Source organism: Anoplophora glabripennis, unplaced genomic scaffold (assembly GCF_000390285.2).
Source record: "Anoplophora glabripennis isolate ALB-LARVAE unplaced genomic scaffold, Agla_2.0 scaffold983, whole genome shotgun sequence".
Taxonomy (NCBI): Eukaryota; Metazoa; Arthropoda; class Insecta; order Coleoptera; family Cerambycidae; genus Anoplophora; species Anoplophora glabripennis.
Window position 1 is genome coordinate 132,548 of NW_019417067.1, and position 15,001 is coordinate 147,548.

Here is a 15,001-nt window from a genome sequence, read left to right on the forward strand (position 1 = left end):
TAACTTTCATCTTCCTGGAACTTTCTGTACTTCCATCACTGGTTAATGTATTTACATATATCCAAATATACTATATTTGTACCATTAATTAGATAAATAGTAGCTCCCTCTACTTTAAATATCTTGAAAAATTTCAAGTTTGGTCAACTAATCACAGAACACCCTGTATAGTCTTTTATTAATTTTTTTATGAAAATAAATAAAATAACTTGCAAAAAGTTGTCTCACTGAATATATATTAGGATACTTCACAAATACATTACAAAAAATTTAAAAAACAATAAAAAACCTCAACTATTAATTATTCACTAATAGAGCCTTCATAAATGACTAAAAGCCACGTAACTTGCGAGCCTAGGCAACCAACATTGCACGACAGGCACCAGCAACTAAAAATCCGTAAATCTTAGCATCGGCAAAATTAACGATTCATTTACGATGAACAGTGACAAACTGTTACGTCTACGATCGAGATGTGATCGCTTTGAATAAAGTCTCATTACACCAATCACTGGCCAGTTTAATAGAACGTTGTGTTTTAATGTAATCTTGATCAGTGTTCACAACCTGAAGTGAGGCAATTATCGTACCCGCAGCGTGAAATTATCGTAAATGGACCAAAATTATCGTATTTATCTGTCTATAATGTCTATAATGAATAAATAAATCATATTAAGAGGGCTCTATAGCAAATAGGCAACCAGCAATATACTAGGGATGGGCAAAAATAACCGGTTAAATGAATAACCGATTATTGTGTCGGTTAACCGGTCAAAAACCGGTTATTTCCCGAGTTCGGTTTAACATGATAACCGATTATTTATGTCAAAAACCATGTGCCGGTTAATTTACGGAGACCGAGTGAAAATTTAAGCTCTAGCTCACAGTACAGTTTACGATTAAAGTATATTATGTTCTAACCCTAAACTTGATAGTAGATCAGACTTCAGCCATCGTCGGCCGGACATTCTATTTAGTGGTCTGTGAGACGGACTATGCTAATTAGGCTTCCTTGACGGGAATGTGTTCTATGGCAGGCTGCAGTGCAGTGGAAATTGCGCGGGAAAATTGCATATTTTAGGTTAGATGTGCTGTTTGTGATAATTGTTGTCTCTAAATGTTACATCATTGTTTTTATTGGTTATTTCAATAACCGGTTTTTAGGTAGAGGTTAACCGATCCAGGTTTAACCGATTAAGAAAAATACCCGGTTAACCGATAACCGGTTATTTTTCAATAACCGCCCATCCCTACAATACACATTTATAGATTTTATTGTTTGTCTAAATATGAATTAATGCACAAATAGAAATAACAGACTTTCCTCCATTCTAACGTAGATTTTCTATAAAATGGAGTTAGTTTGAAACTCAAATTACTGTTTGTTGTAAAGAAATTTGTAATTTGCCGCTATTGAACAAGCGGCATCGTAAAACCGAAAAGTAAATAATTTTATCGGAATTTAATAGCCAACGCGAAGAAAATAAAGACACTGCCCCAAACAATTACTGATCACGTGGCTTGTAATCATTTATGAAGGCACTGTACGAAGACACTTACACATTTACTTACTCGTAACGATCTGAGTACTGAAACAATTACACACACAATATTTCCTAAGAATAATTTACGGCACACTACCTACATCCTTCACAGCCCCATCATAATCGTCTGGGTACTAACCGGGGTATTTGTGGGCGCAGAAGCCTGCCTGACGCTCATCTCCCACGTGTCCAAAAGCTGCGACACCGAAAAATGCTTGGGCAGCTTCTTAATCCTCGCCAACAGCGCGGTTTGCACCGCCGACAGGAACTGAGTGGCATTGTATTCCTGAGGTGCCATGTGGCAGGTCGGGGCCGTCTTTGGATAGTCCTCGGGGACAGTTAGAGACATGGGTGGGACACACGGTAGATGTTTGTCGTCCAGCCAGCACGTAAGATGGATGGATTTCGAGCCTGGTTGCTGGTTGGGGTCTAGAGAGACTTTGAATCGTTGGTCTAAGCGGGCTATTTCGCCTTGTAAGACGTCGGGAATGTCGCTAGTGGGTTCCTCCAGTTTTAGTTTCTTTAGCGGGGGTACCAGTCTTAAAGAAAATATATTTGTGCAATTTAGAGACACAACAATCTGGAAATGTTGCATCAGAAGTGGGATAAAAATTAATATGCAGGGTTACAATTTTGTTCACCCATATTTTAATCCGAGTTGTATGAGTGCATTTATCACTTTTGCCTGTAGTTACCTTTTTAAACAAACTGTACAAAACTAACAGAGTGAGTGGCAGGGAATAAAACTGTAATGGAAAATAGGTGTTGAAATATGACAACAGGGTGTTGTACGCGGGAGCGCAAATGGCTCCATCTGTCTTGCTGACTCCCAACTGTGCCATTCAAATGGCTACAGAAGGAAGCGACCTGCTATATTGCAGGTACTTGTTGCACGACTGCCACTCACAGAGGGCGAAGACAATGTTTTAATTATCAGTGTTGCGAGAAACAACTACTCCGAGGGCTATATGCCCCTACCTATTGAATTATACTCGCGACACCCAGTACAACAGCTAGGGTCGTTCGTCAGTTTAACCCACCAGGCACAGACCGGTTTCGGACTTATTAGTCCTCATCAGGACTAATAGTGAGACTGGTGAGACAGGTGAGACTGACGAACGACCCTAGGTGTTGCGAGTATAATTCAATGCCGGTAGGGGCATATAGCCCTCGGAGTAGTTGTTTCTCGTAACACTGACAATTAAAACATTGTCTTCGCCCTCTATAGGTGGCAGTCGTGCAACAAGTACCTACAATATAGCAGGTCGCTTTCTACTGTAGTCATTTGAATGGCACAATTGGGAGTCAGCACGATAGATGGAGACATTTGCGCTCCCGCGTACAATGTATTTCATTGTCGTGACGATACAACGCAAAACAGCTGGTTTGTTCGTCGGTTGATGGCATATAGCCCTCGGAGTAGTTGTTTCTCGCAACACTAACAATTAAAAAAAAAATGAGAACAGGGTGCCAGACAGGCAAAAAACAAACGGGCCACATTAAACGATAATTTATCAAATATTGTTATAAGGGTCTGGGATAATTAAAGGTGTAACTTACTTAATTTCTGGACCAAAAAGGGCTTCAAGTGTCGGCCCGAATGTACGGTGCAGGGTGTGATTGATAACAGGACTCTGTAGATTGGCATTAACTGCATCCAATAGTGAATGAAAAACATGGGGTTCTTTAAAAGGCAGATGAGCCGTAGAGGTGGCGGGAACGCTACCGTCCCCCCTTTTAAAGTCAATTTTCTCCAGTACTATCTCACATTTTTTTAAGGTGTCCAAAGGTACCCTCTTTTGAGGATTAGACAATATTTCCAGGAGTTTTTTCATCTTGCTCATCTTCTCGATATCTAAAAAGACGTAAATATTAATTTTCACGGATTATTGGTACGAAAGACTTTATTCACCTTCATTTCCCATTTTCGTGATCATCTTCCTCAGAGGCTCGATGTACTTAGTGAGCTGCCTGACTTTTTCCCTATAAGCCTGATCGTCAGTCATGGCCCCGCCACCCATCGGGCTCTGATTCGGCTGACCGGGAGTATTCAAGGTGCTGCCGGGACTTGGAGCCATACCGACTGATCTCGGTGGGGCCCCGGCCCCCATCATGCTCATGGGTGCTCCAGGCGAGGGTGCCAGGGCGGGGGAAGCAACTGGTGGTTGACTGCCTAGACCGGCTGGGGATTGGACTGAGGGGGACGGACTCTGATTGAAAATTTGGTTTGGGGTTGGATTTCGCGGGAAATTAGGGGTTATCTGGTTCATTATCATCGTTTGTGCCTTTTGTTGGGGGATTTGGTTCATGCCACCTACAAAATGTAATTATACTTTTATATGCTCTTTGGCTTCTTTAATAATTAAAAACATGCATGATTGATGTGCACAATTTTGATATTGTTTTTAAAATTTTAAATATAGTGCACCTCGGTTATACCGAACATCGAGGAATGTGAGAAAGCCCATAGCCTATAACTGTGACAGTACTGAAACAGAAGTAATAATAAATATGTTTGTTTATTTCAAAAAAGTAAAAAAAAATAAGAGATATGACGTGATTTTAGTTCCTAAAAGTGAATTTAATAATAACAATAATAATAGTAATAATAATAATGTCTTTATTTCTAAAAATTGTACCTACATAAGGCGAAGTCTAGCCAATGGCTGCTCTACTTAACCTTATAAAAAATTTAATTCATTATACCTATATTAAATTACTTCGGATGATGTACCTGTCTAAACATATACAATACGTGCAAAAAAGATATATAAAAATAAAATAAAATTAAAAAAATGGATATAAATGTTAAAATAGGTTAGTTACACTATAAAACCAAACAAAAGGAAAAAAAATATCACAGAACAAAGGCAAGTTACTGCATTTCGAGAAAAAGCAGTTTAAGTCTAAACTGTTGTAGATTGTGACAGCATTATAAGAAAATGACCTACGAAACATGGATGTCCGATATCTTGGTAATGAAAGCAAACCAGCACACCGTACATTAACACAGTGGAGATTTTGTCTAAAAATTAATTTTTGTCGAAGGTATGAGGGTTCAGAGGTATTCATAATTTTGTGAACTAAAATATGATATTTAAAAAAATTATCTAACTTTAGCCAACCGAGTTCCCTTATTTTATTCAAAACGTGATCATATTTCCTTAATCGGCATACAAAACGGCAACATAAATTTTGAATTTATTTGTAGACAATTTTTTGTTTGACTATCTAAAAAGGCAAAATGAACAATATTTCCAGAATTCAATTATGGAACGTACGTACGTATGCTTCAATAAGTTTTTTCAAACTTTGAAATTCATGATATGAATATTCATACATAGTTTTTATGGTGACATAACATTTCCTTATTAACTTTGAAACATGCTGCTCTTTAAACCGCAAAGATGTATCTAAACTAAAATAAAACCTACATTTTTTACTACATATGATACCTCTAAAATGTGATTACATATAAATACAGGGTGATTCACAACTTATCCAAAAAAATTTGGGAATAGATGCGGCATGAGAAATGGAGTCAATATTGTAAAAAAAATTTTTGTAAAATCCTTATAGTTTCCGAGAAAAAAATTATTGAAGTTGGACTACTTTCAAACACTACATTGCTGGACAACTGTAGTCTCTAGCGTCATTCGCAAAACGCGTGAGAGCCACGTGGCGTCTTCGACTCCCAATACAGTCGTCGTTGCGATAGTGTTTATAATAGCTTTTTAGTACCCAGTTAGTGTCAAAAATGGTTTGTGTATAGCAACTCGGAGTTGATGGATATCGTTTTAATTCATGGTGAAGTAAGACAACATTTGTATTATGGTGAAACATTTGTGTTATGGTGAAGCAAGACAACATTTGTGTTAGTTTATAGAAACTTAGTAAGACAGGATCAAATGTGTTTATACGTCGGTGGACAAAACTTTGAACAGTTATTGTAACATCAAGTATGTCAAATTATTTTATTAATTAAAACCACAAATTAATTTCATTGATTAATAATAACAATAGCGGCAAAATCAGATGAATTTGCTGATATAAAATAGGTGCTATAAAGTTCTATTTATTTCTTGCCTTGCGAAATTCTTTCAAGTTTTTGTCCATTTTTATCACTGTCGTCATAACGGTCGCATTGTGCAGGGTCAGGTTTTACAGTGGATCAGTTTCCAGTGTCGTGCAGAAGTGTATTTTTAAATTATTTTTGAACTGCCCTTTTTGATTTTTTCTTTACGAAATCGTATTTGTAAGAGTCCCCTGAACATCCAGATTTTTTTTTTTGGATAAGTTCTGAATCACCCTGTATATGTATTTTTAAATTTTTAAAGATATTGTCCATAATAATCGGTGTTTATGTAATCACAAGCAGGTCATATATTTTCTGGTTTAAAAGAGTAAGATAATTGAGTGTCATCAGCATAACACTGCATTTCACTGTATCTAATAGAATGAAAAATATCTGTAGTATATATCAAAAATAGCACTGGTCCTAAAACTGATCCCCAGAAATTATAGGAGCAATATCTGAAAATACAGTATTAAATAAAACTGTCTGTTGGAGTAGGTATTAAAAAAATTTAAAGAACTTTCATCAAAGCCATAGTAACGCACATAAAAGGGAATGATCGAGAGCATCAAATGCTTTGGAAAAAACAAGCAAAATTAATACTGTAATATTTTTATTGTCTATAGATCGTAATGCATTATCCAAAGTACTTGCTAAAATCGCCGTAGTGCTATGATTCTTGCGAAAACGACACTGACAAGGAATAATTTTGCTTTCAATTGCATAATTATATAATTGAGATTGGATAACTTTTTCCAATACCTTCGATAAAGTGGGAATTATAGTAATTGGTCCTAAATCAGAAAAATTTTCTGGATCGTTCTTCTTTGCAAGAGGTTTAATGATGGATAATTTCCAAATATCAGGAAAATAGCCAGTTTCTAGACAATAATTTATTATATACATCACATTTGGATATAACAGCATTTATATTATCACTACCATACGCATTTGACTTCAGTTGACTGAGTAGGGTACTAATCTGCTCTATCGTTGCCAATGAAAATTTGAATGGCATACCATCACCAAACCTATTGCAACTGTATCATTTTGTATTATTTTGGCAATTATCTCTAGGGCTAAACACTATAGAAAAATATTTATTTACCTCATTAGGTTTCTAAAGATGAGTAGGAATATGTACATTATGACTATGATTTAGATTTAAGGATGTTCGGTAGAGATAAAACCCTCCAATGAATTTTTTTGAAATTTTGACCAGACATTCTTATTGTTGTTAAAATAAACCTGTCAAAATTTCAAGAGGTTCATCTGTTTCATTTTCGTTATTGAATTTCAATGTTCAGTCATTTTAACACGGTCGCTTATGGGAAAACTGATAAAAACTCAGTTTTAAGAAAATTGGCCCAATGAATTTCGCCAATTTTTTTATATGTCAAAGATAATGTTATTAATTTAATGTATACCAAGTTTCTCGACGATCATCTGATTCGTTTATGAATAAAATAATAAATAAGAGTTCGACAGAAACACAACGGCATTGTCGCAAGTTTCTCATTCTTCGTAGTTTGGAGGTTATACTGTTTGGATTTGGGCATTTTTACGAATGAAATCTATGAATATAAATACAATTGTCACAAGTCTTTTTAATTATTTATTTATTCATTTTTATTACATTTTTATAACAAATAAAAGGCAAATACTTATAGCTTTATCACAAACAAATTGAACATACACATACGCTGCCGTAACCGACGCAGCAGATGAGCAGACAGTGCAGACACCTGATGCGTGTACATGAACACTCACACATTGAAGACCCGTACGGCTTTGTCAAGTCTTCACTCATCGCTAGTTTTCCCTTACCCCGCAAATGTTTCCCCCCGCTATCTCTACCGAACGTCCTTATGTTCTTAACTGAATTCCAAAAATCTATAGTTGAGTTTTTTCATGAAAATTTAAATATGCAATTTTCTCATGCCTGATTGCATTCACTGTATAATTAAGTAATTCCCTATAACAGTTCTAACTGGAAACTATTTTATTTTTTTTTATAGTTTTGGAGAGCCTTATTTCGCTCCTTTATTAAGCATTTAATGTTTTGAGTTATCCATGGTGCAAATCAGTGGCGGCGCGTGAGCATTGATTGAATGTGTTCTGCTTAGGGTTGTTACATTTGTTGAATTGAATTCCGGGATATTAAGTGCTCGGAGTCTCTAAATGGCGCCGCAGGCGAAAAATTTTAAAATTTTCAAGGTCACGCGTTTTCCTGGCACTTCTGAATTTCAAGGAACAATGAATTTATAAAAAAATACAGATTTTCACAAGAATGATTTTTGAAATTGATACCTTTTTGAAATATCCATTTACGAATTACCTACTGATGGTATAATAATTTGGAATAAACTAAATATATTTTATTAAATTATTGAATATTGTTTATAAAAAAAAATCGTTTGTGAAATTTACCAACGATTCAACGAATTTTAATTTTCCTCGGCGTGTTATGATTTTTTCTTTATCTTTTTTTATATATATGTACATTATATTATATTCCGGGAGTTATACGTGCAAATCCGAAATCCGGGACCATACAGCTAATTCGCGGTACAATCACAGAAAATCCCGGTCATACCAATGTGGCTAGATGTTCTTTTAAAATGTCGTCAAGATCTACACTAAAATTTATGAGTCCACGAAACACATCAGGGTTGTCCGAATTTTCTGTCTCGTCGTGTCCGAGAAGTGCTAATTCGAAAGCTCCGCAAAATTTTATGCAATCTATGATTTTAAATAATACATGACAATTTTTCATTACCTGTTCATATGTTTCCGTATGTTATTCCAATATGCAGAATCTAACTGACTTCTTATGTTTATTTTACCTAAAGACGTAATGACTTAAATCTTTCACACTGTATATTGTCCATGCTTTATCCCCACCAAAAGGTAAGCACGGAAAACAAAACAGTGAATATTTTAAATCACACCCGCACACCCACTCTGCTTTTGTGTATACATTATTGTTTTTTTATAACTTTTACTTCTTTTATTTTTAGTTTATCCTCATAAGGCAGAGAACCAAACAAAGTTTTTTTTTAAACGAAACGCTATTCATTTTAATAACTATAATATCCGTAGATGCCTAAACGAAAATATTCACACGTGCCGCTCGCTGAAATAAACCACCACATACCACGTACGAAATATTACTGCATTTACTACAGAGTGCAGACTGCAGCGCTGTGACTATTGCAGCCGCAAAAGCTATCTCCGTGTACTGGACGCATATAATTGTTCGCTGTCCACACATTGTGTATATGAGGTTGCATATATTAAGGAGCGTAGCTCGCGTCGCAATAAATAATGATATAAGCTCCTAGATTTATTTTAGCGCGAGTACATTCGGATTCTTTAAATATTTTGTTGACATTTAATATGATTAAATACATAAAATTTTATGTGTTCTGCAGCTCCGCAGCTCTTATGGTAAAACCGCCACTGGTGCAAATGGTTTTGTAATGTGAGATGTAATATAAGGCGCGTGTTTATCAAACAAGAATAATATTTTACTATTTAGATTTTGAATTTTGTAGATCTACAAGAAAATCAGTCATATTGATATATTTAAAATTTATATATGTTCTTACAAATGGTTGCGGTCGTGAAAAGCGGATATTTAACTAAAAAAATTAATTCGTGGTCCAAAATTTTACCTACATTCATAACAACAGAAATTATCACAATCGAAGGATTATTTAAAAAAATGACATCGATACGTGTACTAGACGTCTTTGTAATTCGTGATGAGCATAAAATACGAAAATGCATTTTCATGAAATTGATCTATATTGATGTCACCTAAAAAAATGATATTTTCATATAAATGATAACAAATCGTCCATTTGATCAACACATTATATCTCACTTAATTTAGGAGCTTCGTAGAAAACACGAACTAAGAACTGTAATTTACCTAAACAAACAAGTTCAAAACCGTCCAGAATTTTTAAATCTTGAAGTACAACTTTCGCATCAAAATATTCTTTCACATAAATGCAGACCCCTCCACCCCTTTGACGTCGATTTCTTAAAAGTATGTTATAGTTTTGAATATTTAATATATGCGCCGGTATACTATCATCCATCCATTTTTCGGATACACAAATATGTCAAAATTATTATTTAGTACCATAGAAAAGTTATCAAAATTTGTGAATGCAGAACGTACATTTAAGTGGCCTATTTTTAACATATTTCTTTGACGAAATTTATTCATAGTTAATTTTACATTTAATTTACTCTAATTTAGATTTATAAACATCACATACAGAGTCAACTACAGCATATGTTGGTAAATTTAAGTGCAATTTGCTATTCACATTTCTAGTTATTACAGCATTTGTTGCCACTTTTTGAACATTGAATTTTTTCATGAGAACCAGAACAAAGTGGACATCTTGGATTATTAGATCTACAATCTTTTTTGAGATGACCATATTTATTGCATCTAAAACAACAAACAACATTGATATGTTGTTTAATAACACATTTTCTCCAACTGACGAACAAATAACAATAGTCGGTGACACTTCTATGTATAACAGTGATTTGTACTTAAGTTTAGCAATAACAATTATGTCTTCATTTAGCACGCCAAGGCTGTTGTCATTAATTATATTAGCAGCCAGGTTTCGATCTTCACCAAATTGTTGTTCAACACCGTAGATTATAATCCACGGATTCATCTTTTTAACCTCAACAACTTGGTAGGTCGCACAAATTTTTTGATTCAAGGTGGTTTGAAGTTTTTCGAAGGAATTTTTATTTTCACAACTAATTAATACACTGTCTTTTGTCAACTTAGTTTTATTTATATTTGTTTAATTCGCTAGAATTAATTTCTTTCGACTTCTTTGTTTGATTCATTTTTGTTCAATGTTTTTACTAACAATACAGGATTTGTTGACAAGTTAATATTTGTAGTTTTTAACTTTGCGATATCGCTACAAGAAGTGGCGTTTTTAGATTTATCAGCAAGATGTGGCACAGAAAGGTTTTTACTTACAGTTTTATCATTTAACTTCTCTATTTTACTCTTTTGCAACTCCACTGTATACTCCAAACTCACTAATAATTTGTTTAACAATTCTTTCTCCCTCACTAGACACTCAATTTCCTTTTTTAACAATGGTATTCCATCTTCACTGCTTCTGCACTCTGCAGCACACACATCCTTTACTTGTTCTATACAATTTTTACACCTCCAATTCTTCTTTTCTAATGGAAATATTGCAGACATTAAATCAAAGCATTTTTGGTGTAAATAAACACTACACTTTAAACCATTACATTTTAGGCTTTGTTTATCTACCACTGTGTTACACACTTTACATATTTTATCACTTTTATATGCTTCCAAATCATCGTCCGCACCACTTGGCATGTCTGGCGAAAAAAAAAATTACAAGTCAGGGCCAATTTTTTTAAATAAAATTACAGTCAGGTAACTAATAATAAGTAAGTAATAATGTAAAGTACAAGTAATAAAATAAAATTATAAAGTGAGATATAATAAAAAAAGACTTTTTAAAACACATATAATTATCTCTCATATTTTTACTCAATTGTGAAGATATCAAGCCAATTCAAACAAATTTAATAGAGTAGTTGTTTCCCGCAATATCAACAGTTAGGAATATTGTCTGTGAGGTTAGACATCTTTGGTTTGTCTAGATTTCTGATACTGAAGAACATAATTTGATTTGATAACACTTAAAAAACTCAGTTTGAATCAACTCAATACCTTCACAATAGAGTAAAAAAAACAGGAACACAGTTTAAAAAATGCAATTAAAATTCACATAAAAGCAACTGTCTCACAAAAGTGGAGAGTAAAACAAAAAATCCGTGATGTAAAAAATTGTTGGACATTAATGGGCAACAGAACATAAAATAATTTCATGCATATGTATTTGCCCTGTGTTTAGAGACATGAAATAAATAAATCTTTTCCTCTGGTAGTCCTTGGACGAACAAGGAATTTTGGGGAGCATGTATAAACGAAATACTTTAGACAATGCTATAGAATAATTTTAAAATTGTATATTTTCTATGCACATAAAGAGAAAGATCAGAAAGTAGTACATCAAATTATTGTTATAATGTCTCAAGAATTTTTGCTGTATTTATACTAGTTTCAAAACATGACACTCATAAAATGAAGACCAATCAGAGGAAGCGTACTCAAAGTAAGAGCCTACTTTAGAAAAGTAAAGTACTTTATCAGGTTAATATTGGAAGTCACATTTAATCTGTTTAACCCTTTCGCTGCGCAATACGTCTGAACGTAGCTACCGCGCCGTGCACGAAAGTTTATCGCGTGCGAATATATACGTCTGCAGCAGTTAGACCACTTATAGTTTTACATTATGTTGTGTTAAATTACGATTTACGATAAATTTTATGATTTTATTTTGAATAAAATACAGTATATGTACTAAATAGAAACTGAAAGAAACATGAACAATCTTGGTATTATTACCAGTACCTCTTTCCATAAAAATATTTGTCACAATCGGTATAAGCTCGCCCGCAAAAATTCGCCTTACCAATTGCAATAACCGAGTCACTAATGCGCATGGTCGCGAATATATACGGTTTGATCCAATTTAACTATTCATGCGAATTAATCCGTCTGGAGCAGTTTGAGCCATATCAATTTTTAGCGAATATATACGTCTGGAGCAGTGAAAGGGTTAACAAAACCAGATATTTTTAATGCTGTGGAAGTGTTATTACTGAAATGGGGAATAAATGTCAGTAGACTCCTAGTCCCAAGTCTTTGATAGACTGAACAGAATCTAATTGTGTATTATTAAAATGAATTAAGATATCGTTACTGTCACATCAACTTGATAGATTATTTACTCGTGTTGAATTTTAAATAAATTTCCGTTATAAATGAGAATAATTATAAGACATTTGTAAACGGTAAATGTTTACAATGGGAGAAGTCGCTCATTAATATTATTGAAAAAACAATGGCCCCAAATGGGAGCCTTGGGGTCCTCCTAAAACTCGTGTATACAAATTCATTATAACCATGCAATTTCAAAACAGATTTTAGACGAGATTTGTTTGTTATAACTGAGGTCGACTATAATTTGCACTGTATGAATCTTTTCTCTAATAATATAGCTTACCTATCATTTGGTTTTGAATCTGGTTTGCCATAGCCCCACCCAGATTGCCCTGCATCTGCAACTGTCCCTGAATCTGTCCTGGCATTTGATTTCCGATCTGATTCTGCACGGAATTCTGCATTTGATTACTCAGATGTGTCTGCATCTGATTAGGCATCTGATTGAGAGCACTGTTTTGTATTTGTTGCATTCTTATTTGATTTGCCATTTGATTGTTAATCTGGTCTGTTCTAGTCATCTGGCTCCCGTTTGGGGGCATCCCTATATTCTGCCTGTCCTGCATGGGCATGTTACCTGCCATATTTCCCGACATATTACCCAACATCATCTGCTGCGCAGGACCCCTATTTAAGGTCTGCAGTAGATTGGTGGCTGTCGGTTGTTGAGGACCACCCATTTGACCGGGTTGAGGCGCCATGTTTATCATCGGGTTGCGGCTTCCCTGGGAAGCCAAATTTTGTAGGGCATTGATGGGATCGGGCATCCCCGGGCCAACTTGGCCCTGCCCGGGACCAGCCATACCCCCACCTTGTTTCGGTTCTGAAATGAACAATATTCTGTATTTCGTAAACAAAGTGAGAACATGTAACAAATATTTATTTTACTGTAATAAAAATACAGAATAACTTTCAATATAAAATTTCACATTAATTTAGGTTCCTTTAATCCTTCCCCAAAAAGCACTTTCAGAGGCACAACTTTTACAAGTCTTGGAGGATTTCTATCTGTAACCTGAAAACAATATTTTGGAATACTCGTTTTAAATGTCAAAGTAAATACCTTGTCACATATCCAAATTAAATCCGTATCTTCTATTTTATCATACTTTTTTCCTGTAAATATAAATTTTAAATGAATTTTAAAAAGATAATTTATACTCAGTTGTACTTGTGCTTGTATTTAAATAAGTTATTTGTAAAAGTTTTGGCATCACAGCTTATGGCAGATTGGGATTCTTTATCATCAAATGGTGAAAATAAAAACCAAAAACTTACTCATTTCACGAACATGTAGAATAAGCCTTGCAACGAATCCAAGATACTCTTCTTTATTTTTCGCTTTCTGAAATACATGATTCTCCATTTCGATACTGTTTCTTGATGTGTTCATTCCAGACTGACGAATTGCTTCGTCTCTACAAAATAGTGATAATAGTAACCAGCCGATTTCAATAATTAAATAAATATGTTAATTAATTCTTACTTACATTTTGTTAACAACACTTTGCCTAAATGTATTAGTTCTCCAAGAGTCATCTGTCATTTTCGAAGTCTTTATAGAAATGTCACAAGACAAAAAATATTTTAGATGTCAGTATGTTCAGAAAAAGAACAATATATTAAGAAGAAATAACTAATTTTCTATTTGGAGGACACTTCGTTTGATTTTAAGAAACGTGATTTTAATTTTATATTTCACGAAATTATGTGTAATTTCCTCGCTCTACAAACTGCCAAAGACGACAAGACGACAGATGATAGGGATGCGCAAAAATAACCGGTTTTTACGAATACCGGTTATACTTTATGTAGTTAACCGGTTATATCCGGTTATTTTCAAACTAAGGTTTAACCGGTTAACTGCTTCCTGGATGTAATAACCGGCGATAACGGTTATTTAGTAAAAGCAGGCAGACAGATGAAAAAAGTTAGGTAGTACGCGGATCATATTCGATCCGCCTCGCAATATTTTCGAGGCCCGACTGTCACGGGTCAGTGATCCGATCCGGATCACTGATCAGGTTCAGTCGAGAACACGAATTAATTTAAGAATCCGTGGTCGAGAACGACGTGAGTGGCCCATCTCTCTCTATTTCTATTGGCAGCCTTGCGCGTTACTGTCTACCAATGAACTCTATGGTACGTAGTACAGAGTTTACTGCCTTCTACCGTCACGGTCGACAACGACAACACAGATCTAGATCTGTGGTCTACAATGACAGTTGACAATTGATTTATAAATTGTCCATTGTCCAACTTTAAACTTCACGTTTATGTACTTTAGGTGCTGTTCGTTTTTGCAATTAAAAAAAAAATCAAGACCAAGATCCAAGATGCCTAAATTTACAAGCAAGAAGAGTGATGTGTGGAACTTTTTTTCGGCTCAAGGTAACCAAACTCATACTCATACAAATGAAATTGTTTTTTTAAATTCTTTGGACTCTGTTTATTGGGATATGTAAACTGTAAATGTGAAATAATAAATAAAATGAAGAA

General features: G+C 34.6%; 1 protein-coding gene across 1 annotated transcript; it reads right to left on the minus strand.

Moving 5' to 3' along the window:
- Positions 1–1,330: 1,330 nt before the first annotated feature.
- Positions 1,331–14,260, minus strand: LOC108914389 (mediator of RNA polymerase II transcription subunit 15). The gene is made up of 6 exons (XM_018720200.2): positions 13,993–14,260; positions 13,781–13,920; positions 12,786–13,325; positions 3,457–3,858; positions 3,105–3,399; positions 1,331–2,083 (listed from the first exon to the last, which is right to left on the minus strand). Exons 1-6 carry the CDS (start codon positions 14,046–14,048, stop codon positions 1,651–1,653), a joined length of 1,866 nt encoding a protein of 621 aa, XP_018575716.1. The 5' UTR covers positions 14,049–14,260; the 3' UTR covers positions 1,331–1,650.
- Between the last annotated feature and the right edge of the window lie 741 nt (positions 14,261–15,001).

Bases quoted from the DNA above. Each gene is read 5' to 3' on its own strand.
- LOC108914389 (XM_018720200.2), bottom strand. From the start codon at position 14,048: ATGACAGATGACTCTTGGAGAACTAATACATTTAGGCAAAGTGTTGTT. The intron at 13,326-13,780 runs GTAAGTTTTTGG...TGTTCATTTCAG, and splicing joins TCTACATGTTCGTGAAATGA to AACCGAAACAAGGTGGGGGT. The intron at 2,084-3,104 runs GTAAGTTACACC...ATTTTCTTTAAG, and splicing joins CTTTTTGGTCCAGAAATTAA to ACTGGTACCCCCGCTAAAGA.